This window comes from Trifolium pratense, linkage group LG3, assembly GCF_020283565.1.
Source record: "Trifolium pratense cultivar HEN17-A07 linkage group LG3, ARS_RC_1.1, whole genome shotgun sequence".
Lineage (NCBI taxonomy): Eukaryota > Viridiplantae > Streptophyta > Magnoliopsida > Fabales > Fabaceae > Trifolium > Trifolium pratense.
The window spans coordinates 40621722-40648803 of NC_060061.1; the positions used below are offsets into that span (position 1 = coordinate 40621722).

Sequence of the window (27082 nt, forward strand, 5' to 3'; positions counted from 1 at the left end):
AATGATCAACCGTTCATATAAAATGTGATTGAAAATCTCATGGGATGACCCCAATTGGTGTTCTTTAAGAAGCTGAAGGGGTTGGAAGGAGAACGAGGGGTGTTAGTAGTGCAATTTAGATCTATTTTAATTAAAAGAGAGAAAAAAAATATAAAAATTGAAAATTAAAATAACACCTTCTTTTTTTTTTTGTTACAAAAAAAAAAACAGCACCATTTCACAAAATAACACCTTGTTTTTTGGTCGATACCTTGTTCGTCACGGTTTAGATAACTTCTTTAAAATTTTATAAGGTCAAATTTAATGTAGTTTATTTTTATAAGATAAAAAATAAAAAGTTAATGTGGTTAACGGTTCTTCTGATTTACAATGGTTAAAATTGAGTCAAATATACCACTTTCTCAACACACATTGTTGGCAAAAATAGCACCATTTCACAACTTTCAAATGCATGATCTCCACCACTGAATTGCAAACAATGGCCATACCTTTTTGGTATTGACTGATAATCTCTTATATTTTAAGCTTATTCCGATACGTTAACTCTAAAGCTAATCATTTTTCTGCTCATTTTGCTTCTCTTTTTATTGCAGTTTTATATTAAAAAAATTTTTTGTCTACAGTGGAAATCAAACCCACATCATTTGCTTAAAATAAATTTTTTCAACCACTAGAGCATGTGCTTCAATTGTGATTAAAATTAAAAATCCTAATATGTTAATATATTATTAAATGCATTTATAATTACCTAATAGGTAACCTAACAAAGAAATTGATAATTACATAATGTTTAAAAATATTAAATACATTTATAGTTTATAAACTAAATTGAAGCGGTATGATAAAACGTATAGACTAAATTGATGAGTTGTTAAGAAAAATATATCATACTTTTAAGCATTATTTTGTTTGAGTTGTTAAAATTTAAAAATTATTGAATTTTTGTATAAAGATAAAATATCGAGTGTAGCACAATATAAAGTAAACGTTAAGAAAAAAAAATTCTAAAGTGTTTTTTAATGTCATACAAAATGAGGCCGTAAATAAAGGTAGGATTGGAGCTTTCTATGAATTACCATTCAATATGTCAATTGGATGGCCGAGACATTGCAGTCATGTTTATGCTGTGTTGATTCAAGATCTCAAAGGAACATTACTCTTTGCCACACTCTCAGAGAGGGAAACAATTGTGCGGATTTCTTAACCAAACTTGGAGCCTCTTCAGATTCTAATCTCACGGTTCATGCATCTCCCCCAGAAGGTTTCTTTGATATTCTTCGGAGCGACGCGGTTGAAACTTTCTACCTTAGAGAATAGTTCCCTTTTCTTTTTTCTGTTCGTTTTTTGTTTTGTTTTGATTAGCCTTGTAACCAATATATATAGGTCCTTTGAAGCTTTCTAATGTGTATATATATATATATATATATATATATATATATATATATATATATATATATATATATATATATATATATATATATATATATATATATATATATATATATTTGAGCTTTCTAATGAATTACCATTCAATATGTCAATCGGATGGCCGAGGCATTGCAGTCGTGGTTGCTGCAAATGCTATCGTTTACACACACACACACACACACACACATATATATATATATATATAGGTCATTTGAATCTCAATCTTTTATCTGATCGGGAGAAGCTGGTATTTTTAAACAATATGCACTAACGGATATTGAGCTGGTGTTACATAGTTGTGGGAAGAGTATAAAAGATTATCTTCGATGGCTCGAGCAGACACATCATTAATTCCTGATATACAACATAGTTTGATACATCATGAATTGAATTATAACAGAAAATCATTAACTGAGGAACAACGTAAAGTATACGACACAACCACGACAAGAGTTAACGAAAACAAGTCTAGTGTGTTTTTTCTTTATGGTTATGGCGGAACAGAGAAGACATTTATCTGGAGGGTCATGTCAGCCGCATTACGATAAAAAGTGAAATAGTTCTAACAGTTGCGTCAATTAGGATCGCTGCATTGTTCATACCTAGTGGTAGAACAACACATTCAAGGTTTTGTATTCCTCCAAATGTTGACGAGTTTCCAAAATGTTTCATAATTCCCAAAAGCCCGTTGGCACTCTTAAATCAAAAGGCAAAACTCATCATATGGGATGAAGCACCAATGATGCACAACAACTGGTTCGAAGCTGTTGATCGAACTTTAAAAGATATTCTCAAGTTTGTTGATATGAAAAATAAATACATTCTCTTCGGTGGAAAAGTTGTTCTTTTTTGCAGAGATTTCATACAAATTCTACCAGTAATACCCAAAGGTACAAGACCAGAAGTTGTTCATGCTACTAATCTTACACCATATAATATATTCACGCTCCAAATTTAACGGTGATGGATACGAGGGGGTGTATTGAGTAAAATTTCAGTCTCACATAGTATACAAATAATACAGCTCAAATGAATTTATAAATAATGCCGTCTTTTTACAAGCTGATTTTAGGAGATTGAATTAAATCTAATAAAAATCTAAAAAAAAATTAAGGGTCTGTTTGGTTCAAAGTAGATGGAGGGGATGTGAGGAAGTAATCTTGACTGGAAAAAAAAATTATTAAATCTTTTCTTTTTTGACAAAATTAAATCATTTTAAAAAAAAACGTTGAATATTTTAAATTCATAGAATATTCCCTTGATTTTTTTTTCAAGAATAAAAAACATTTTTTTAAGAAAAAATGATTTAATAAAAAGAAACCTTTCTTTGTCAAGATTATCCCCTTACCTCCCCTCCATCTACTTCGAACCAAACAGATCCTAAATATCATAAATGATTATATAATAAATTTAAATTACAATTAACAATGCAATAGGATCACTGCCTCAACAACAAAAAAAAATGCATTGGAATCACAATATAAATGTTTTTTTATTGCAATGTTTTTTTTTTTTTGCTATGCTGTATAATATCCCAACCAAAATATTTTTTTTGGTGAAACTCTCAACCACAATATAGAACTATATAGTTTTAATCATTTCTCTAAAAGTTATTTTATACATGGAAATGACAAGTATCTTTCCCTTTCACCCTTGGCTCCATCTCCATGCACTACTATATATATAGGAAACCAGCATTTACAATTCCATTCCCACAAATATAGCTTTCTTGCTTTGGAAGTAAAGAGCAATAACACTCTCTTTTGTTGGCGTAATTGTTATATATATATTCCGGAGCTGGCAAACTCAAAGTCATCACATTCACAAGCATGTCTAGAGGAATTAGAGGAACGCAACAAAAGAGTGGTTAGAGAGTTATACAAAGCCTTAACTTCAAAAGAAACCGAAACACTTCATGGACTAGTGACACAAGACTTAGAGTGGTGGTTCCACGGGCCACCGTGCCATCGCCACCATTTGGTCCCATGGCTCACCGGAAGCTCACCATCACCATCGACAAAGGCTTTGGTTCCTAGTCATGTAATTGGGTTTGGATCGATCGTTGTTGCTGAAGGATACGATGAGGAAAATTTGGTGTGGTGGGTGCATGCTTGGACTTTTAATACTGGTGGTGTTATTAGTCAGGTTAAAGAATATGTAAATACTTCTGTGTCGGTGACCCGATTGGGGATCACGGTGGCACCACCATCGGAAATAGTGGAGCCGGTTGCTTCCATGTGTCAATGCATTTGGCAAAGTACGCTTTGTGATGAATCGGTTCCCGGACTTATTTTAGCAATCTAATTTGGTGACCAAAATTGTAAAATAAAATATTGTGATACGCCGAGGATTAAATCAGCAATTAATCCCTGTAAATAAAATTGCTCCATATGAATTGGAATTCCAAGGTTCACTACTCATAGTGTGCCTTGATTCATCACTTCCATGGGGTGTGCTTGTTTGATTTAAGGGTTTGGGGTCAAAATTAAGAAATGTATTGTGCTTTTATGCCTATATTATGATGTGCTTGGTGGCTGGTTTGACGTTATTTTGTTATGTTTTTGGGTTGGAATGTTTGCCGCACACACGTATATTAATTTTGTGTTTTGTGTCAAAAAGAGTGAGTGTGAGTTTGCGCATACACGTTATTCTATTGAATGTGTTTGTTTAACATTGAGATGGAATAGCATGGAAGTGGTACACCAATAAAGCACGATGACTTTATTTTATTTCAAAAGTAGAAATACTTTGAACCAAACACTGAATACTTGATGTGTCATCACAGCCAACACGAAATATTATGCTATACAATAATGATATTTTTTGAGTAGGAGTTTGCTAATTTAAAATTCAATTAGCTCAAAGATAAATAAGTAAAGTATTTAGAATTTAAAGTTTAACCTATACATATATTTTATGATATATCAACTGAAATAACTTTAGGGGAATCCATAAATTCATACTTCCTTCATCCTTAATTATAAGCAAAAATTAACTTTTCAGATTCATTAAATAACTGATGTATTTGGTCTATAATATAGTGTTCATTGTCTTGGAAGGACGGAAGATATGCCTCTCATCTTTTCATGTTCTGTGAGTTTGCTGCTCATGTGTGGAATGCCATATTTCGCCGGCTTGGTGTGGTCATAATTATGCCGCCAAACCTCTTTTTGTTGCTCGAGATTTTGTTGGGGGTCGCGCCTAACAACAAGAGTAGAAAAGGGTTCTCCTTGATTTGGCACACGACTGTGTGGAGGATTTGGAAATCTCGGAACGATTTGTGTTTTGCGAATGGGGTTAAAGATTTGGAGAAGGTGGTGGATGATATTAAACTTCTTTCATGGCGGTGGGGGTTGAGCCGCAGGAAAATTGCTATTTGCTTGTTCTACGAATCATGTTGGGATCCCGGAATTTGCCTCCGTTAGTTGGATTGATATGTGCGCTTTGTTAGAGTTGAGCGCTTGTTGCTTGTTTTAGGTGGTGCTGGGCTGCTGCTTTGTGTTGTTTGCAGGTTCTTGGTGTTGTTGTGTTTAGGCTGGCTAGGTGTGTGGGCCGCTGCCCTGCCTGCATGCTTTTATTTCTAGCCTTTCCTGTGTATTGTATAAGTACTTCTTGTACTTTTCATTCTAATAAAATTTTGCCTTTCAAAAAAAAAATCAATTATTCAATAAATCAAAAAAGTTGATTTTTACTTATAATTAATGATGGAGTAGTATATATTAATTAGAGTTTAATTGTTGTGCACCGTCGGTGTAAAATTTTTTTACACATACATCCAATGACACGTTGCCACATTACTTAATGAATGTGACATATCATGTGTTTTTAATTACCATACATGATGTGTCGTTATATTATTGGACGAATGTGCAAAATAACTTTGCACTGACGGTGCATATAAATTAAATTCTATTAATTAATTAATATAACAGTAAAACAATAAGTCGAAAAATAATTGGAGTTTTTTTAGGTCAGCTCATTGAGCCAAAAATAAAAAGTAATCTGGGTCAGTCCTTTGGGCTTCTAACCGAGCCATTTGCAACTACTTCGTGAGTTTTAAACAACGGTCTTGCTAACGAGTGCCCCCGGGGCACTCTTTAAGCATTCCATTTAAAGAAACTTTTTATTCAAAAAGTTAAATACTACAATTTCCAATGCATTGACTTTATGCATTCCGATAAAAATTCTATAAAAAACTTACTATTTAAGGGCTTAAAGAGTGCCCCGGGGGCACTATTTAGCATTTGCCTTTAAACAAAAACTATTAGTAGTAAGGTTTTTTTTAAGAAAAATATTATCATCTATAAATAAAAATATACTTAAAGAGATAATTGTGAGAATACTCGATATTAATATAAATAAAAAAATTACATACATCAAATTATATCTCATCAAATAGATATATAATTACGAGAAACTAATATGTATTAAAGTAGCATAAAAATATTATATGAGTAAATTAACCAAAAAATGAAATAAGTTAGGTTGGGTCATTAGCTGACATAGGTTGGGTCATTAGCTGACATTGTCCAGAGTGATCAAACCATGCTTAATAATGTTTAGTCAAAAACAGGCAAATTAGGCCAATGTATTAATATACTACTTTTTCCGGACTTATATATATAAGTAAATTTTTACTTTTTAAGTTGATTCAATTATTCATGTATATGGTTCGTATGAACTATATACATTAGTAATTAAAGAATCTAAAATGTAAAAATTTGTTTATATATGAGGCTAGTGGCGTTGCTAGCTATAGGACTCTGATCCACGGGTGCAAATTTTTGAACTTTAATTAAAAAAAAAATCACTATACTCTAAAAATTATTTACATACTATACAACTGTCATTTACGCAATTTCAGGTTCTAAAATCGAGAATAATTAATTCATTATCAATGTTGTTGAACACATCTCTTTCAATGTTGTTGGACACAAACAAGCCAAACAAATGAATAACCGACAATTTTCTTCATTAAAACGATTGTTCTAAAAATTGCATGTCCATAATGATATAAAGTAATTCAATGCGATAATAGTTTCATAATAGAAAAAAAAAATTGGATTACCATGAATTTTATATAAACTAAACTATTGTCATTAAACATTAGTGTATTCACCATTATTAAAAAAATGTAAATCTCAAAGTAAAATATAATAACTTGAAAATAATAAACTTAGTATTTTTTTTTGGTGTAGATCCTCATCCTGCACCAAGTGCTCATAATATTATATATATATATATATATATATATATATATATAAAAGCGTACAAGCTAGGGGTAAGACCAAACCCAGCCAGAACAAACAAAAGAAAAGAGAGGTTGCAAGAATTAATTTTAAGAGGATTCAAAAATACACAAAAACATAATATAGGAAGTGGCTCTTTTTATAAAGTTATATATGTTACTTGTGATAGTGAATGCAGTGTACTCCGGTGCACTTGTTAGTAAAACCCTATTAAATACTTCATGATTATTATTTTATTTTATTAAAAAACAGTATACAATATATCATGATTCATATAGAAAGAACAAGATCTGGTAAAGACCCTTGAACCCTTGCCCAAGGAGTACTCCTCCAAAACCTACCCTTATTCTCGTCCTCAGAAACCACAGTTAACAAAGTGTTAAAATACTCACGCAATTGAGTAATAATCCCATCCTTGAGTCTCCACACATGCACCCAATACTCCCCCACATCTTCCCATCCTTCAACAATCAAACGGTCACCATTAACACTCCTCATTCTCCTTGGCCTAAACTTGAAACTTTGTTGCGTTGACTCTCCGGTCAACATTTTCATCATGTGTTGACAATGTGGAGGTCCATGGTATCTCCATTCCAATTGTTTTCCTACCACTCTTGCTAGCTTCTCCTTCTCGACATTGCCGCCACGCAGTAGTGCTTTGTACACCATTTTCACCACTTTCCTATTGCGATTTTCATGTTCTGATTCTGATGTCAGAGACGTGTCAATGACGACATTCTCCTCTTCAATCTCATTTGGAGTGATCTTCATTATGATTTTGATCACAATTTTTTAGTTTGGTACCTTTGTCATTGAGGTAGGATCTTTTTTCTTATGATACATTTATATAGGCGATTGATGAGTTTTGTATGCATTATTGCTTATAAATAAATATTATAAGTCTTTGTTTAACAGTTGATTTTGATAGCAATTAGCAATGAAATTGACATGTGAGCCAAACCAAATTGTAGGCTGTAAGCACGTTTTCAGGGTAGTGTATGAGCATTTCAAGGAAATTTAAATATTTCTTATAATGTAAAAATTATTTTGATAAATAAACTAAATATTAAATATACTAACTAATTAACATGGTGTGGTGTAGTTGGCATAATGGGTTCATTAAATCAACAATTAATTGATTCAAGTGGTAAGAATCTTGGTCTCCTTAAGCATGTAGTCAAGGGTTTAATTCTTGACTCATGCGTATGAAAAAAATTCGGTTGGGAGGGGTGAACACACCTTGTGTGTCTCACAGGTTTCCCGACGAAAATTAGTCATCACTAACTATACTGTTATCATGGTAATAAAAAAAAAAAGTATATGGTTTTTAGGTGGATACACGTAAAGTTTTAGAATTTTTAAGCGTTCTAAATTGGATTTATGAATTACAATTTGATAAAGCGGATTTTGAATTGGATTTCAAACGCGTAGTGAATTGTATTATAGCAATCGTTTAGACGTCTCGGTTTTCGGTAATATTATATATCATTGTAGGTGTGTTTTGTCACAATTATTGGAACACATTTTGGGACAGGTCAAATTAGAAATTGATCACTTTATTTTAAAAGATTAGTCTCTAACTTTCGGTTGGAAGATAACTTTTACAACCAAGAAAATATTGATATTGAAGATATTAATTATTTATAAATCTCCAGTTAAATTTAAATATTAATTAAGGAAAATAAAAAATAAGAATATTGAATAATTAATTGAAAAAAAAAATTGATTGATCAATATGAAAACTCTATAAGTGTCATAATCATTTGCTAAGAGAAGTGTCATAATCATAAGATATCACATGATTTGATGAAATTAAGAGTATGGTGTTACTTGGTAAAATCCAAGAATTAAGATTCTATCTGTTTAAAATATATTTAAGTCTAATATATAATTAAAGTTAAATGTCGCAATTGAAAATATGTGTGGTTTAAGAAAAATATGAAAGAGATGCTTTCCAAAAAAAATCCCATTAGAAAACAATATGAATTAAAGAGATGTTTTAAATTTGGAGAGAAAAGTAAGTCCTGGTATAAATATTGAATATACTTTGAGATAAATTACGTTTATTTTCTGACACATCTTAAATAATACTACTCCCTTCAATTCTTTTTATAAGAAACGCTTTGGAAAAAAATTTGGTCATTTTTATAAGAAATATTGATCAATTTTCAAATGTTTTAAATGTTTAATTTCACTTATGCTCTTATTTATTATGAAAGAGAATACTAAAAATAAGTAAATTAGTTGAATTAAGATCAATTAAATAAGGGTATACATGGAAAAAAAATTAAATTTATAAAAGTATTAAATGAAATAACTATGGACAATGTGTTTCCTTGGTCTGCGTGATTTTTTCAAAGTGTTCCTTATAAAAAAGACCGGAGGGAGTACTATTTTTTTGTTTTTCTGAATTTAGGTCAATTAGGGATACACATTTTTTCTTTCAACCAATTTTCTCAAGACATAAGAGATTGTGAGTTTATTTTAGTTTATCGAAACATCGCATTAAATATATAAGAGTCGGAGTTCGAATTTTAAACACTTCACGTATTCACTTTAAAGATAAAATTTTAGTCACTAAAAAAGAGATTTTAGGTTTCAACCACGAAAATATTACATTATTAAAAATTTTGAGGAAGAAATTTATCTTCTATAGCATGAAAGTGATCTGATATCAAATCCAATATATAAATAAATGAGTAAAAAAAACATTTGTAGTTTTTTTTTTGTTAAAAAATATATTTTTTAATTTGATAAAAACTCAAATAGACTTTCATTTCAATATAGTTTTGTTCGGAATTGGTATACCTATATTGAAAAACGAAATAAATCCTGTTAAAAATTAGAATTATGTTTGTTGTCAATGTTTTAAAATTATGTTAATGCAGGCGTGAATATACCAAAGACCAGCACGTTGTGATTCTACAACCAAAAAATGACAAAGCTAGAAAAGAGTATAATTTGAAAATTTGCCAAAAAATCTAGAATGTTAATTTTTTAAAAAATAAATTATTAGTAATTATGTGTTTAAAATATACTGTGCCCATATCATTGTAATTAAAAAAAAAAGCTCTTAGTAAAAAAAAAATATATAAATGCTCTTTGTACAACAATGAGTTGATGAATGTAGCTTTTTCAAAGGATATATATGATTTGGCGGGTTGTTCAAAGTGGGTTCCTTCTTCTACAGCGGAAAATCTTCAGTTTAGCCACACTTAAACGTAACTAAATTTTCCAAAATCATTTTCAAAGTTTTAGGATTTTAAATTTGTAAGCCATAATGGTTGTTCCGTTGTAATTGTTGAGGTTGATTGTAATGTAAGTCTCATATTACTTAAAGAAGAGAATGGTGGAAGAGTTCAATATTATATATAGAGATCTCAAGTAATCGCACTTGAAAATATTTTAAGTTTATATTTGAGGCTTTTTTTTTTCCTCTTATGCTCTTGTTTTAAAGTATTGTGAAATATAATTCAAATATTTATTTTGGAGTGTGTTAGCGTACTACCGTCGAGGGATGATTGAAAGTGAAGTCTATGTGTTAATGTGTTATAACAATTTTCAAATAGTATTTATTATCTAGTTGTCGGTTTTGACAACGGCCGTAATTTTTCTCCGATTTTGGAGTTTTCACGTTATATTCTTGTGTTGTTGATTGTGCTCCTACTTATTTTTACTTCTTCAACTATGTTATTTCCTAACATTGGTATCAAAGCATCTAGTTCGATGAATAACACATTCTTAGTATGTTTTGTGTTTGTAGTAGTGTCTGACTATCAGAAAATAAGTGTGATAATGTGGAGGTGTCCAAGGGGAGTAATAATGTAAAAGCATGGTTTAGGGGGGTTTTGGCCAAGGAAAAACTTGATATTTAAGTATGTCAGTTGTGACTCATCTCTCTTTCTTGGAAACCAACTTGATGCATGTTTTATAGTCGATGTGCAGCAGGGTTTATAGTCGATGTGCAGCTGCAGTGATGATGTGATGAAGAAGTTGGATGGAAGAGTTGATGCAATCAGGGTTACACAAGGTGTTCTATGCATGAAGTTGTTCAGGTGGCACACAGGCATTAGTTAACATGGATGCAAGGTGTTTGATGATAACGTGCAGGCATTGGTTGGCATTAATGCAAGGGACGCAGTTACGTTATCGCGATGGTTGATGAACTTTCGGAGAAAGCCAACTTGGAAGTTGCACCATAAATTTTTCAGCAAGGTTTCAAGATGTTGAAATTCTTGGGATGATTTATTTCCAAGTGTAGTGTACTCTTTATGGTGGAGTATGATAATTTAATTTGTCGGTATACATAATGAGAATTATGCTTGTCGATGAAGACAACGATTGTCAATGTAGACAATGAAGATCGAAAAGCATTACAATCAAGGTGGTGATTCTTGGGGTTGATTGCAATGTTAGTATCACATTGCTAATGAAGGAAAAAAATATAGTCAAGAAAATTATATTTGAGAAGTTCCACATTGCTTAGAGAAGCTCAATGTTTTATATAGAGACCTTATATTCTTTGTTTCATCAAACCAAGTAGTAACACCTGAAAACACTTGAAGTTTATATTTGTGCCCTTTTTTTTCCGTTGTGCTCTTGTATTGTGAGATGTAGTTCAAATATTTACTTTGGAGAGTATAAGTGTATTATTGTCATGGGGTGGTTGAGAGTAATGTCTATGTGTTGTAACAATTTTCACATAGTATTTTTTTTAGTTTTTCACGTTATATTATTGTGTTGTGTTGTTGATTGCGCTCATACTTATTTTTACTTCTTCAACTCATTATTTTCTAATAGTAATTTAATCGTGGCTAAAGTTTCAGAAATATATAGGGGTATAGAGTAAACTATTACATACCGAAATTATTTGGTGGAGTGAAGTCAAATGATAAAATGGATTTGTAATAAAATGGATTTGTAAGGGTAAAGGAATAACTATAGAGGTATATTGGGCCGGGCTAATCAAGCAATATGGATCAGATCTATCATAATATTGTTCCGAATTTGGATGGGTATACCCCCAACAATTACCAAATATACCTCCAGATGTTCATATATTTCTTCACACTTAACTTTTTCCTTTTTCATCCACTTCTTTCTTTTGACTTCACTAATATTGATTTTGATATTCTTCATCGTAAATAGATTCATTTTATGAAGAAGAAATGACAAATCATGCATCAGAAATGGATATTTACAAATAAAAAAACATAACAAGAAGCAAGCCAAAATTGCAACTAAATTAAAGCTTAAAACGATAGAATCATCCACCTCAGGTTGAATAACAACGTCTAAAAAGAATTATTTAGTGTAGATAAGAATTATGCTTTATAGAAAGTGCATCTCATATTCATAATAGAAAGTGTGCATGCATCTAATACTCTCAAAAGAATAATGCATCTAAAAACAACTTTTTAAGATGATCATCTAGAAAGAAAATCATTTGTATATCTAAGAAGACTTTATCCGGCTCTATAAAGTCTGAAAATTTGCATATATGATCGGTGTGACAATACTTTTAGCTTCCTAGCATTAGAAAGGTAGATTTTAATATTAAATAATTACTAAAAAAATTTAAACAAGCAAAAAAATATATTACCAACAACATGGAGCCCTAACTAGCACGAGGTGTGCTAGAAAGAGACTCAAACGTTTACAATCAACAAGTACATAATGAACCAAAAGTTTATAAAAGGGCTCGTCTACCACATGTGAGAGTTCAGACCGAGAGAAACATTGGAGGCTTTCAACCACAAAGCAAATAGAGTTTCACTTTATCTAACATTTGGGGAACCATAGTTTCTGTTGTCTTAAAAACCCTGTTATTTCCGCTCATGTCATATGACTGTGATACAACACAATCAAACAAGCTGTAGAAATGAGCGGCGAGCTCGCAAACCACCAGAATAGGAAGTAAACTGAACAAAATGACCATGTAACAATTATGGGTCAACCGAAAATATACCAATCCAAGATCAAACCAGGCCCCACAAAGCTGCAAAAGCAACAAAGGAAAGAAACAAGTGGCTAGTTGTTTCCGGCTCAGCGCAACTAGTCACGCAAAAACGTGCATCATGAGAAATAATGTTACGAGCCACCAGATTATCTTTAGTTGGTAACCTGTTACGAAGTAGCCTCCTTGCCAAAACAGAGATTTGTTTATGCCAAATTAAGTCGGAAGTAACATCAACATTAAATAATTACTAAATTAAACTATTTGTTTAATGGGTCAGGATCAAATGACATCAACTTGTTTGACACCAAATGTTACACCTCTCAATATTTTAACCGATATAAATTTTATAAAATTCAACGTTGGATTGAAATTTTATATCATACAGATCATTTGTGTAAAATTTCAGACAAATCCAAAATCATTTGATATGCTATTGTGACAGATAAAGATTAACGGCATATAAAAAAAGACGCAAGCCGTTAATTTTGATTTATTGTTGGATCATCGAATTTTATCGTGGATTTTAGGTCAGGTCATTTGCATAAAAAAAAAAATAACAATAGGTAGACAAATAAGAATAGGTCACGCGACTATAAATTGTTTTTTTTTTTTTTTCGAGTAACTCTGTAACTAAAAATCCACCTTAAAAATAAATAAATAGAATTTATAAAACTTTAACTCCGACTCTTACACATATAATGTGATATATCTACCGACTAAATTGATCAGATCTATGAATTATATAATATTATACGTGTAAAAGATGTTATAAATTATAGGAGAGTGATGGAGGTTTCGACACCTTGCAAAAAAATAAAAAATATCTCTCACAGTTAGTTTCAGCCGCCATATAGTCAAACCCACACCCTCTGACCCAAAATTAAATACCCTTTTTAAATCAAACAAAAAGAAAAATACAAAACTTCTTCATTTTACCTTCCTAGAAATATCTTCACATCCTTTATATCATCATTTCCTAAACACTTTCTCATCTTCTTCTTCTTCTTCTCCATCTTCATTTTCTCATTTCACCATATTAAACCTACCTCAATTCAATTTATTATTTTTCCATAATCTTCATATTTTTTTGTTAATAAAAACAAAACAAAACAAACACTCTTCATCTTTCATTTTCATTTTCATCTAAGACTAAAACTTCATAACCTTCTTCTCCATAATTCAATCCAATGACCTCTTCATTTTTTTCTGACCTACTTAATTCTCCAACCGATCAAAACCTTAGAGACACCGAAAGATCTCATAATAATCAAGTGTTGTCGGATCAAAACGGGTCGGGTTTGCCCAAATTCAAATCTACACCTCCTCCATCTCTTCCTCTTTCTCCTGCACCTCTCTTTTCTCCTTCTTCTTACTTTTCTATCCCTCCTGGCTTCTCCCTCTCTGAGCTTCTTGATTCTCCTGTTCTCCTTAATTCTTCTCATGTAAGTAATCTCATAAACAATTATTCATCTTTTTTCATATATAATTCAAGTTGACTTCATAATTTTCATCATGTTTAATTAGTTTATATATATATATATATATATATGTTGGTGAATGCTCTGGTACATATCTTATTTAGATATATTCCGTATATTGCTGAAGTGAATAATTCTGATAAGTACAAAAATTAATAAACACTATTTTTGTATCTATCATACTTATCCATGGTGTATAGAAGAATTTACTTATATGTTAATACAATAACATCTTTTTGTATTAATTATTTTCTTTGTGGTTGTTGTAGGTTTCATATATGATATAACTTTTTGTTGTTATATGCCAATATATTTTGTTTTCAATGTAAATATTGTACACACTTTCGATCAATCATAATCGTTAGATCGTTCAGAACATTCAATTTTAATTATTAGTACTTCTAGCTACATATATGTCTGGTTGTGATTTGTTGATAGTGTAGAAAAAATTATACCGATTGACTATGTAAAATGGTTCGGATACATATTTTAGTCAATAAATCTATAAAGTTATTTTTTACTTATATTCAGAAAACCGAAATAGTATATGACTCTTTTTTTTTTTTGGTATTAATGTCTTTGTGATTGGTGTTGGTGGCATGTATACTAAATTTGTGTGTTTTTAATTTAGATTCTTCCATCTCCAACAACTGGATCATTTGCTAATAATCAAGCTCTTAATTGGAAAAGCAATTATGGTGAAAAGCAGCAGAATGTGAAAGCAGAAGATAAAACCTTCTCAAATTTCTCCTTCCAAGCTCAACCTGCGCTTAATCAATCTTCAGCCGCCACAGCTCAAAACGTATGTATCCATTTTCAATTCACAAAACTCATTTATAACACTACTAAAAAGCTCGAATTACCGACAAAAATTTAAGATGAAATTCATATTTTTCCATCTTGAGTAATACTTTCTCTGAGACAGTTCACCTTTTAATTGAATAAACTATGTATCTGGTATATAATATCGACCATATCAGATGAAGTATATTTATTTTTCTCTTGTTTTTATTAAATAGTTTAAATTCAATTTTCTAACACATGTTTGAAATTTTCATGTATACCAGAATAATGGATGGAGTATGGTGAAAACAGAAAACTCTTCTTCAATGCAGAGTTTCAAACCAGAGAATAATTCTACTAGTGAACAAAATAATCACAAAAGAGGTTTACAATCAGATAATTACAACAATTATCAAACTCAACCACAACAACAACAAGTTCAAACACTTAGTAGAAGATCAGATGATGGATACAATTGGAGAAAATATGGACAAAAACAAGTAAAAGGAAGTGAAAATCCAAGAAGCTATTATAAATGCACTTATCCAAATTGTCCAACAAAGAAAAAAGTTGAAAAGAGAGCTATAGATGGACAAATTACTGAGATTGTTTATAAAGGTACTCATAATCATCCTAAGCCTTTGGCTAATAAAAGGAACATGAATTCAATGTCTTCATCGTCGTCGTCTGTTGCAAATCCTCCTTCAAATGGTTTTGAAAATGAAATGCAAATGGTTTTGGTTACTACACCGGAGAATTCGTCCATATCGATTGGAGATGATGATTTTGAGCAGAGTTCTCATAAATCAGGTGGAGATCATGAGTTTGGTGATGATGATCAACCCGATGCCAAAAAATGGTGAGTTTTTACTTTTTTTTAATCAGTCTAATCGTGGTTTTAAATTGCAGTTACAGTTATACTGTTGTAGTTTCAATGTTGTTGTGGAGCCATCGAAATAATTTATATTACGACTGCAATTTAAAGCCACGAATGTAATCGCTTTATATAGTTATATTAAGCGAACATTAATTTGTGCGCTTCAATTTATTTGATGGTTAATTTTAAATTTAATGAATTTTGCAGGAGAATTGAAGGTGAAAATGAGGGGATATCATCAGGAGTTGGAAATAGAACAGTGAGGGAACCTAGAGTTGTGGTTCAGACAACAAGTGACATTGATATTCTAGATGATGGGTATAGATGGAGAAAATATGGGCAGAAAGTAGTAAAGGGAAATCCAAATCCAAGGTAAAAAAGCACTCTTCTTTTCCTTTGACTTTATATATCATAGGCAACTTTTTTGAATATGGATTGTTTTATATCTCCGTTATTAATTAGAAGTCAGACGATTTAGATTATATATTACTAAAATTAACTATAAACAATTTATCATACTTTAAAAATAGCAAAAATAAATAACTAATTTTTTATACAAAAGCGACAATTAAAAATGAACGAAATAAGTATGGAAAAACACTCAAATAAATATTATGGTTAAAAATAGGCTAAATAATAATATATCATAAGATTCTTTATGTCAGATGTTTATTACAAGTTACTCATTTAAGTTTTTTTTTTTTGGGTAATTAATTATATTGGTACTTTAAATCGTAAAATATCTACTCCATTTCTCTTTTATCATTGAGCTCAACCAAAAGAAACTTACGTGGTCATTTAATGATAAGATGACACATCTAAATTCATTGCTCTCAAAATTGAGAATCATCATATAGATATATTATTCAGCTTTAATATAAAACAAATTGAATATTTGTTGCAAATTACTAGATATATTTATTATATTTTAATTATCGACTATACCCATATGATGATAAATCAAAGCTAAACACATCCACAATTTTTTTACGGAATAAACACATCCACGTAAAAAAGTATTTTGGAATTTTTTTTTAATATATTTATGAGGGCTTAAGCCCGAATATTTTGGGAAATTTTAATTCATACAGAAAAAGCACACAAAATATTAATATATTTAACTACTTTTTTCAAAGTAAGGTGAAAATTACAAAAGTTAATAAAAAAATAGTATTATATTTATAGGTAACATTTGACCTAGCATTTTTTCCTCTTCTTTTTCTTAGAAGTAGGAAGTTAGGCCAAACAATAATTTTTAAAAGATTTGCTAAGAAAAAAATAGCTTCTATATTTAAAGAAAAATTATAATATGTTAAACATATGTTTTAACCTTATTATAAAAAAAAAAACTACTTTTAAATTTTTTTTATAAATTTTTATAAAAAAAAAAGAATTATACCAAACAATTTTAATTTTAAAGATATTACTTTTAACTTTTCGGTCAAACCGTACTACCAAAAATATATTTATGGTCAATAGATCATTAATTTGACCACCTATACTATGATCAACCTATGCGCATGCAGTTGGAATAAGACCAAAAAATTGAAGACTTTTTAAGTACAGTCATAATTATCTTATTGGTCAAATTTGGCAACTCTCATTTTTCTTCTCTAATGCATGCATGACTCAAGAATCTTCTATCCATGTGATGTCTAAGTTAAAGAATTTTCCCACTTGTTTTATTTTAAGGAAAATGCTTAATACAGCAAATTTGAGTTTCACGACAACATCACGAATGACGTGTACCAATAAGCGCATGTGATTCATGTTTCTCTCTCCTTGTTTTTTTCAATTAGATTAATTTGAAAAGGAGATCTACGGTTCAGCTGTGCTGTCATCGGTAAAACTGAGGTTTGGCAAATTCCTCATTTGATAACAGATCTGCTACTGCTAGTAACTCCTCTCTATCAACGAATCATGAATAGAGTGGTACTGTGCTCCAGTTTTGCAAGCACCCCGAGATTCTCTCATAAGAGAATTAGACCCAATTTAAAACTTAATTAGATGCTAAAGTAGAAAAAATTTCAAAGAATGAGCAACATAGCCTTCCACTCACCAGAGCAAGCGGTGATGACGGTGGAAAAGGTGTTTTTGGAATGTTATCATGGTTCTGTTTTTGTATAGATATTTTATAGGGAAATACATATAAAGAAAACAGTGGTATTCGTGAAAATTCGCGATGCACTGTTTCGCGATAAATAGCATTACTCTTATTTTAAACTCACTTGTGAACTTAATATCTGTTCCTCTCAGAATTTTAGATTTAATTTTTTCTGATGTCAATTTTAGTGAACTAGTTTATATAGAGTTAAAAAAACTATGCCTTAAAATGATACCTCCGTAAATAGGCGGTGGAGTTAGTCCCGTTTGATTAATCGATCTTTGACCGAATATTGAAATTTTGAAAATATAAAAAATTGTTTTAATTTATACTTTGTGAAACTAATCATTTTGTGACCAAATAAATACAGGAGTTACTATAAGTGTACAAACCCAGGATGTCCAGTGAGAAAACATGTCGAACGAGCTTCACAAGATCTAAGAGCAGTAATAACAACCTATGAAGGAAAACACAATCATGATGTTCCGGCGCCACGTGGCAGTGGAAACCACTCTATAAACAAACCACAACCAAATATGCCAACTATAAACAACACCAACAATGGATTCTTCAACCATGAGATGATGCAAAACAATGGATTTCCAATGGATTCTTACATGAATAATATGAATCAACGTGTTAATAATATTGTTAGAGGTAGAGCTAAGGATGAGCCTCTTGAAGATAACTCTTTTTTTGATTCTTTGCTATCTTGAAAGGAATATTCCTTTTTTTTTGGCATAGTTTTTTATGGTTTGAATTTTTTTTATAGGGTTGGTTTAGGATTTATTTTATACCATACATATGAATAAGATCAAGTTCATTCCATTTATTGTATTTTTTTAATGTATATTTTTTTTGCTAAACAGTTTAAGTGAGTCGAGTTATGAGAATTTATTAGAGTTAAGGTTGAAGCAGACTTCATAATTTTACTGTAATTTTTTTATGCTACAAAAATGGATTTGTATACTGTATAGTTTCGGTGATATATATAATTGCAATTTTTGTTTTATAATTATTATTCGAGGTAGGGGTGTTCGCGGTGCTGTTTGGTTCGGTTTTGGACATAAAAATTATTTTAACCGCGAGATAGAAATACATGCGGTTCAGTTTGGTTCAGTTGATTTTTAAAAAGTCATCCAAACCAAACCAATACGGTTAGGGTTGGTTCGATTTGTTAGAGGTAGAGCTAAGGATGAGCCTCTTGAAGATTAGGGGTGTACGTGGGCCGGATTGGGTTGGGTTTGGCCAAAACCAAAACCCAAACCACATATGGTACTCCGGGTTGGGTTTAGTAAAATAACCACCCAGGGCCGGCCCAACATATTATGTGGCCTAAAGCGAATATTAAAATGAGGCCTTTAGTTTTTTTAAAAAAATAAAAATAATTTTACAAAGGCACATATTATCTATAATTATTTAAATAATAATAATAATAATAATAATAATAATATAACTAAATTATGAACTAAAAAAAAAACCATTGCACTTTATTTTATGTCTATTTTATTGCATAAGTTTAACTCTAATTTAATGTTTGTTTTTTTGTTCAAAATATCTATATTGATTTTTTTTTAATTTAAGATTCAATATTCATATTGTATAATATTAAATTTAAGTTAAAAAACAACTTTATTTTTAAGAGCACATTTTTTTTTAAAAAAATTACATCAGGCCACAATTAGTTCAAAATTAAACAAACTATACTAATAGAGTACAATAGTAAAGCATTATTTTTCATAATAAAGAAACGTTATGGGCCTTTTCTGTCAAATAAAAAAGGTGATGGCCTTCCAAAACAGTTAGAAAGGAGAAAATAAAAAAAAAAATTCAACAAAAAATGCTGCTTGCATGAGACCTCCTTTCAAAACTGCAAACGCGCGCGCCAACTGAGCTACATTTCTTCTATGATATTTTCGGACATGAGGCCTATATATAATAAAACAAAAATTATTTGGAGGCCTAATAGACTTTAAAAAATTCGGTTTTTTGTGAGGCCTAAAGCCCTAACTTGGGCTGCTTGTAGCTTGGGCCGGCCCTGTAACCACCCGTTATAAGATTGGGCCGGGTTGGGTAAATTCACTAATTTTCGGGTTGGATTGGGTTGGGTTGTTGGTTACCCAAATTATTTTTCTATTTTTTTATATTAAATATTTAAATGTTGAATCATCATATTTTTTTCATAAAAAACAACTCAATCAATGTATTTTCTTGAAAAATAGGGTAACTTTTTTTCACTATAAAAAGTAATCACCCATTTTTTTGTGTAAATCTATTAATTTATGGGTTGGATAGCGTGTTATCCAAATGATTTTTTTGCTTTTTTTAATATCAAATGACTAAACCAAGAATCACTATATTTGTTTATGAAAATTATTCAATTTTTTTAAATTTTAAAAAAATAATGCGATAAATTATCATATTTGTTCATAAAAATTATTCAATCTTTTTTATTTTCGTAAAAAATAGTATAACTCATTTTCAATATAAAAATATTTAATAATCAAATGAAAAAATCTTTAGTATTTTCATTAAAAAAATTCAAGAAACATAGCATTAGTGGGTTAGTGGGTTTTTTGGGTTGAGTCCGGTTTTACCCGAAACCCAACTTTTTTAATGGATTTTTCATTTTTGAAATCCATATCCACTCACTTGCCCGACCCAACCCACTTTTTTGGGTTGGATTGGGTGGGTTTGACCGGGTCGACCGGATTTGCCCAACCCATGTACACCCCTATTGAAGATAGCTCCTTTTTTGATTCTTTGCTATCTTGAAAGGAATATTCCTTTTTTTTTTTGCATAGTTTTTTATGGTTTGAATTTTTTTAATAGGGTTGGTTTAGGATTTATTTTATACCATGCATATGACTATAATAAGATCACTTCATTCCATTTATTGTATTTTTTTACTCCTCCGTCCCATTTTAAATGACATTTTTTTTACTTTGATTTATCCCGAAATAAATTACCTATACAACTTTCAAAGTCATTTTTTCCAATTTTACCCTTTATGTGGGCCCCTGTTTATGTGTGACATACTCAACCAATGTAATCATTACCACTTGTAATGAAAAAAGTAAGGGCAGTTTAGTAATTATACAACTCTCTCTCCTTTATTTATGCATTTTTCTTAAAGTGTGTGAAATGATCAAATAAGTCATTTAAAATGGAACAGATGAAGTAATGTATATTTTTATTGTAATTTTTGTATACCGTATAGTTTCGGTGATATATATAATTGCAATTTTTGTTTGATAATTATTATTTGAGGCAGGGGTGTTCGCGGTGCGATTTGGTTCGGTTTTGAGCATAAAAGTCATTTTAACCGCGAGATAAAAATACATGCGGTTCGGTTTGGTTCGGTTGATTTTTAAAAAGTCATCCAAACCAGACCAAACCAATGCGGTTAGGGTTAGTTCGATTTGTGCGGTTTATTACGATATAAAAATTATGACAATATTTTCAACTTGTTACAAAATAAACATGAAATTTTAATTTATTTTATTGTTTACATGATACAATATGCATAAACAGAAATTGCATATACATTTTTTTTTATAAGCAGAAATTGCATTTATCGATCACGTGAAATGATATGTTTTGACAGCCTATCGTTTTATAGACTCAATTTGGGTTGATAGTTGATAGAGCAAAGTTAAGTATTGCGGTTTTGTTTGGTTTGAACCGTAAACCAAACCGTGCGGTTTGGCAGAAAAATGATATGTGCGGTTAAAACTAAATGTGGTTTTTTACGATTTCGATTTGAATTGATTCGATTTATGATTTTTACTTTTGAATTTGTTCAGATATGATCAACCCTAATTCAATGTGTGATATTTGATCAACTCAAAATAATTGTCAAGTATACCTACGGATATAAATCCATTAAAATTTTAGCCATACACATAAATCAAGGTGAATAAAAAAATAACAAAAAAATGAAAAAAATTTGACTGTTAATAACATTTTTTTTTGGAAAAACCTATCACCAAGAAATTACTTACCGACAGAATAATTTTTTATTTATTTAAATGAAGATGAAATTGGTGTCATCTAATTGAACTTGTATATGTCATTGTTTTGTATAATATTTGGGAAAATAAATCTAAGATGTTGAGATGATGATATAGATTACTTGGCGAGCAAGGCGGTGAAGGTCAACTTTGGTTTTCTTTTGTTAATTGGCTAAATGATAAAAAAGTACGGTGAGAATAATAATCTAAAATAAATTTTGTCTCAAAAGATAATCTAAATAAATTTATTATGATTTAATAAAAATCTACTTTTAATCTACAAATCAACAATTTATTAGTATAATTTTTCCGGTAAGTATAACTATGTTGATATTTTTTTGGTACAATGGGAAAAAAACAAAAAAGGAAAGAAACAACTATCTACAAAAACAAGTCTCACTTGCATCAGCAAGAAGGAGCAAATTTAATCCAAGAAGGATAATAGCTGCATAGTGATGCCACTTGTCAACAGGTTCGGTAATCAATTTGATAGCAGTCGCGGAGTCGGAATAACACTGCAAGTCTTTGATGTTTAGCTCCCAAGCTAGGAGTAGACCATGGTAAAGAGCCATGAGTTCGGCATGCAAGATGTTAGAAAAACCAATGTTCCCCGAGAAGCCATGGACCCAAGCTCCATCTGAGTTACGAATTAAACCCCCAAATCCGGAGGCACCCGGGTTGCCGATGCTGCTCCCATCTACATTCAAGATCATGTCGGTGCTGCCAAGAGCATTCCACTTCACTAACTTTGTTGTTGTCACCATCTGTTGGGTAAGGAAACAAGCTCTAAGCAAAAGGGCGAAATTCTCAATTTGCAATCTAAGGGAGAATTGCGAAACAATTTCATTATTGAAACAAAGTTTGTTTCTAGTACACCAGATTAGCCAAATCGCCGCCATGAAGAGAAAAGTAGAGGGACTATCCAAACCACTCCGCAACCACACATAAATATCTACGCCTTGGTAGAACATATTATTAGTATAGCCCACAGATTTCCAAACATTTTTCACAACATCACAATCTCTCAGGCAGTGTATTGTTGTTTCAATGTTATTATTGCACCTAGGACAAGAATTATCTTGAAGCATACCTCGATGAGAAAGCATCTCTTTAGTTGGGAGGGCTTTATGAAGCGCAGTCCAGAGGAAGAATTTAATTTTTTCCGGTGCCGGGATGTGCCACAACCAAGACCAAGTGACAGTAGTTGTGGAGTTGTCAGAGAAGTCGTTGCGGTTTAACCAGTGGTAACCGTCCCGAGCGGTATAGAGCCCGTTAAGGTTGCCTTTCCAAGTATGACAGTCTGTTACATTTGAGTTAAGAATTATGGGGAGGTTACTCATGTGCTCCTTAACTTCATTGGGCATAGTTGTATAAAGCAAGTTGAAATTCCAATTTCCATCAATGAAGACATCCCTAACTCTAATTTCAATGTCATGAATATCAACATATAACACATGGTTGGCTAAATTACCAATCCCGGACCAGTCAGTATACCAGAAGGATGACTTCCCATCTCCTAGTCGAAATTGGAACCCATCTTTAAGGGCCAACAAAGCTTTCATGATGGCATTCCAAGTGACCGATCCCGATTTTTTTTTAATAGTAAGAAGTAACTATGTTGATATGATATTACTATATGTAGAAATTAAAGTTTAAATTTCAAATTTTATTTCACTTATTCAAATTATAAAGGTAAAATTTTTGTTGTTCATGATTCATTCATGCCGGCAATCGAACTTGAGTCAGGCAGGTCATGATTTAATACAACAACCAAACCAACCAGGCTAGCCAGAGGAGTGATTATGGTGCATAAGGCATGTTTATGCACCATGCATAAATCGCAGCTCATTTAATGGTAGCCTAACATAATTGTTTCGTACACCCAAGTCAATTTTTCATACACCCCATTTAGTGGTAGCCCAACTATGTTGATATGATATTACTATACGTAGAAATTAAAGTTTAAATTTCAGATTTTATTTCACTTATTCAAATTATAAAGGTAAAATTTTAACTAACAAACTTCTTAAAAGAAACATTTATCATAAATATTTACGCTCTTAGGGCTCGTTTGGCCCATATGCAATTTTTATATATTATTATAAGTTTGTCAAGGTAATTGATGATAAAATAGCTTATAAATTACAATTTTCACTAATGTGAACTTATAAAATAGCATAAACCTAATTTATATTGCATGATCTGTTTACATAAGCTCTAAAATAAGTTGTGTCAAACGAGCCCTTAAAATAAGATATTCACCTCATTCACTACAATAGAAAGAAAAAAAATGCTTTAAAACAATAATTTTTTACTCAATACAGTAACATATTAATCTTTTTCCCTATAAATAAAGCAATCAAATACTCCCTCCGTCCTAAAATATAAGGGAAAATTGGTCAACTAAAGTTGATGTATCTAGTCCAAATTTTTAACTAAATACATCAACTTTCTTTGACCAATTTTCCCTTATATTTTGGGACAAAGTAGTATTATTTAAAATTAACACACAAACATAAATTAAATTGGCCTAAAATCCACGATAAAATTCCACGATCCAACAATAAATCAACATCTTTAATTATTTTATTTTTTGTTAGTTGGCATGTGGCTCGAATTCCAATATTTATATTTTATTTTATATGTAATGTTCCTATTAATTGAATTGAAGTATGCTCTACTTTTACATCATTTACCAATCGATTATATCGCTATCCAAGTGATGGCCATGATAGAAAGCTATTATCAATTGCAGATGGCACCTCGTCCAGATTCATTGTACGGTGTGAATGCTATGAGACTATGGTAGTCTTGCCGTGCAAGCTTATCTTTATGAGCTTATAGTATATATATGGAGCTTCTAGAAGACACATTAAAAAATCTATCAGATGAAAATTAGAAATTTCTTTAATATATATATATATATATATATATATATATATATATATAATAAAATCACAGTAATTTTTTCTTACTAAAGGGCATAAATTTATTTATTTATCGTAGTTTGTAAAGTATATAATTAAGTTACAATGTGAGTTTAGTTTTGTTAATAAGAATATTATATTTTTTTATATGGAGGCGTTGAGATTCCAACCATAAATACTCTAATTTCTTTTTGGCACATAAATACTCTAATTACTCACCTTATAAATATGGAATTTTAACTATTAAATTGTTTGACTAAAATTGAAACAAGTATATTAGTAATATTAAGTTTTGTTATACATAAAGGTTTACTAGCGTAACTTATTGTCTGTCTAACTTTTATTCATGTGTAATTTGAAGGTGACAAAAACACAAGAGGGGTTGAATTGTGTTTTCTTTTTCTTCTTTTCTTTGAAAACCACAAGTGTTTGATAAATAGATAAGAGTATATGTAGCGGATAAATCAAACACAAAGAGGGAGGGAGGGGGAGAGAGAGAGAGAGAGAGAGAGAGAGAGAGAGAGAGAGAGAGAGAGAGAGAGAGAGAGAGAGAGAGAGAGAGAGAGAGAGAGAGAGAGAGAGAGAGAGAGAGAGAGAGAGAGAAGAAGACACACAAACGACTTTTATATAGGTTCTTGTAACATCCCAGACCCCTTTTCTACGTATTTAATAGGAAATCTCGACGCTTTACCTCATGATCTTCTCCACCTCTCTCTTTAGAGGAGTTTTTGTCTAACGTGGGAATCAAACCACGTATTCTAGAGTTCAAAGTACGTGTTCAAGAAAAACGAACATAAGGTAAATAAATATTATCTTGTGTTTGACAATGAAGTTGATGTATATTAGCGGACAACCACATCTTTGAGGAGATTTATTGCAATTAAGAATCATGGTATATTATAATTTTTGGGAAACCACAATTCCAAAAAATCTGAAGGTCATGAAAAACCAGAGCACATTTTCATTTAAAAATGGAAACAAGAGTCAAAATACATTGATATATATATATTTATTTGAAAAATAATATAGTTTATAATTATTTTATATTTAAAGGCTCCCTAGTCTCAGGGATGAAGACGAGAGAAATAATCTGCTAATTAATACTCCATCCGTTTCAAATTACTTGTCGTTTCAAAAAAAAAAACAAGAAATTAAGAAAGTGTATTTTTGCACCTTATTTTCCTATTATACCCTTATTTTAATTAACCAATAATTATTTTTGAAAGCTTAAAAAACAAATTTATTTTTCCAAATATATAAATCTTTTACGGTTTCAACAACTACTCCTAAATATTTGGAATTTACATGAGTGATTTAGATAGGTAACTAACAAGTTGTAGTCATTTTAAGTTTCAAAAACTACTCCTAAAAAAGTGTTATTTTCTAGTTGTAGTCATTTTGAGTTTCTGAATGGAGAAATACTTAGATAGGCAAAAGATTATACGAAGAAGTTTAGTAAAAAAAACAAAACAAAAACAAGATTATACGGAAAAAAAAAAAGCAAGATTTTGAATTTTGTTCGTATTGTGACGAAGTTGTATAACATACAAGGAAAAAAAAAAGAAAAAAAAAACAATAAAAAAATTATACGAAGAAGTATAATTATGCAAAACAAAAAGATTATCGGAAGACACGCATTTGATGTTTGGAATAGTTGGTACTCCGTTCATAAACTACAGCGCAACAACGTGAGTATGGCTACAAAACCAGGTATTGTACAACGGGAAAAACCAGCTCCAGGTTGGGTAAAATGTAACGTCGATGCTGCTTTCGTTAGTGGCTTTGAGAAGACCTCGTTGGGATCATGCTTTCGGGATAGTATTGGTCAGTTAATGGCTTGTATGACACAATGACAGCAGTCTGTGGTGTCAACTTTAGAAGGAGAAGCATGGACTTTACTTTTAGTTATGAAAGAAGCGACATAGAGGATTGGATCGAGTTTAATTTGAAAGTGATTCGAAGTTGTTGGTTGATGCTATTCTCGTGAAGCGTATAGGCAATTCAGAGTTTCTTTCAATTGTTAATGATATTGTTATTTTTATGTCATCCTTTCTAAACTTTGAGGTTAAGTTTGTTAGGAGGCAATCACATTCGGTTGCTCATCCAATTCATGGGCTACCATCCATAGATTTGAGACTATTCCCTTATGTATTGAACATTTAATATTTAATGAAATGCATTAAATTTGTTTGATTCAAAAAATAAATTATACGAAGAAGTTTAGTAAAAAAAAAAAAGATGCAATAAAAAGATTATATAAAATT

The 27082-nt window shown here is 30.9% G+C and overlaps 2 protein-coding genes across 2 annotated transcripts; one reads left to right on the forward strand and one right to left on the reverse strand.

The window, feature by feature from the left end:
* Positions 1-6862: 6862 nt before the first annotated feature.
* Positions 6863-7485, reverse strand: LOC123917595 (wound-induced protein 1-like). The gene has a single exon (XM_045969356.1). The coding sequence runs from the start codon at positions 7446-7448 to the stop codon at positions 6948-6950; it is 501 nt and encodes a 166-aa protein (XP_045825312.1). The 5' UTR covers positions 7449-7485; the 3' UTR covers positions 6863-6947.
* Positions 7486-13518: 6033 nt separating this feature from the next.
* LOC123914430 (WRKY transcription factor WRKY24-like) lies at positions 13519-18893 on the forward strand. The gene is made up of 5 exons (XM_045965576.1): positions 13519-14078; positions 14746-14916; positions 15182-15756; positions 15982-16146; positions 18249-18893. Exons 1-5 carry the CDS (start codon positions 13824-13826, stop codon positions 18592-18594), a joined length of 1512 nt encoding a protein of 503 aa, XP_045821532.1. The 5' UTR covers positions 13519-13823; the 3' UTR covers positions 18595-18893.
* Positions 18894-27082: the final 8189 nt, after the last annotated feature.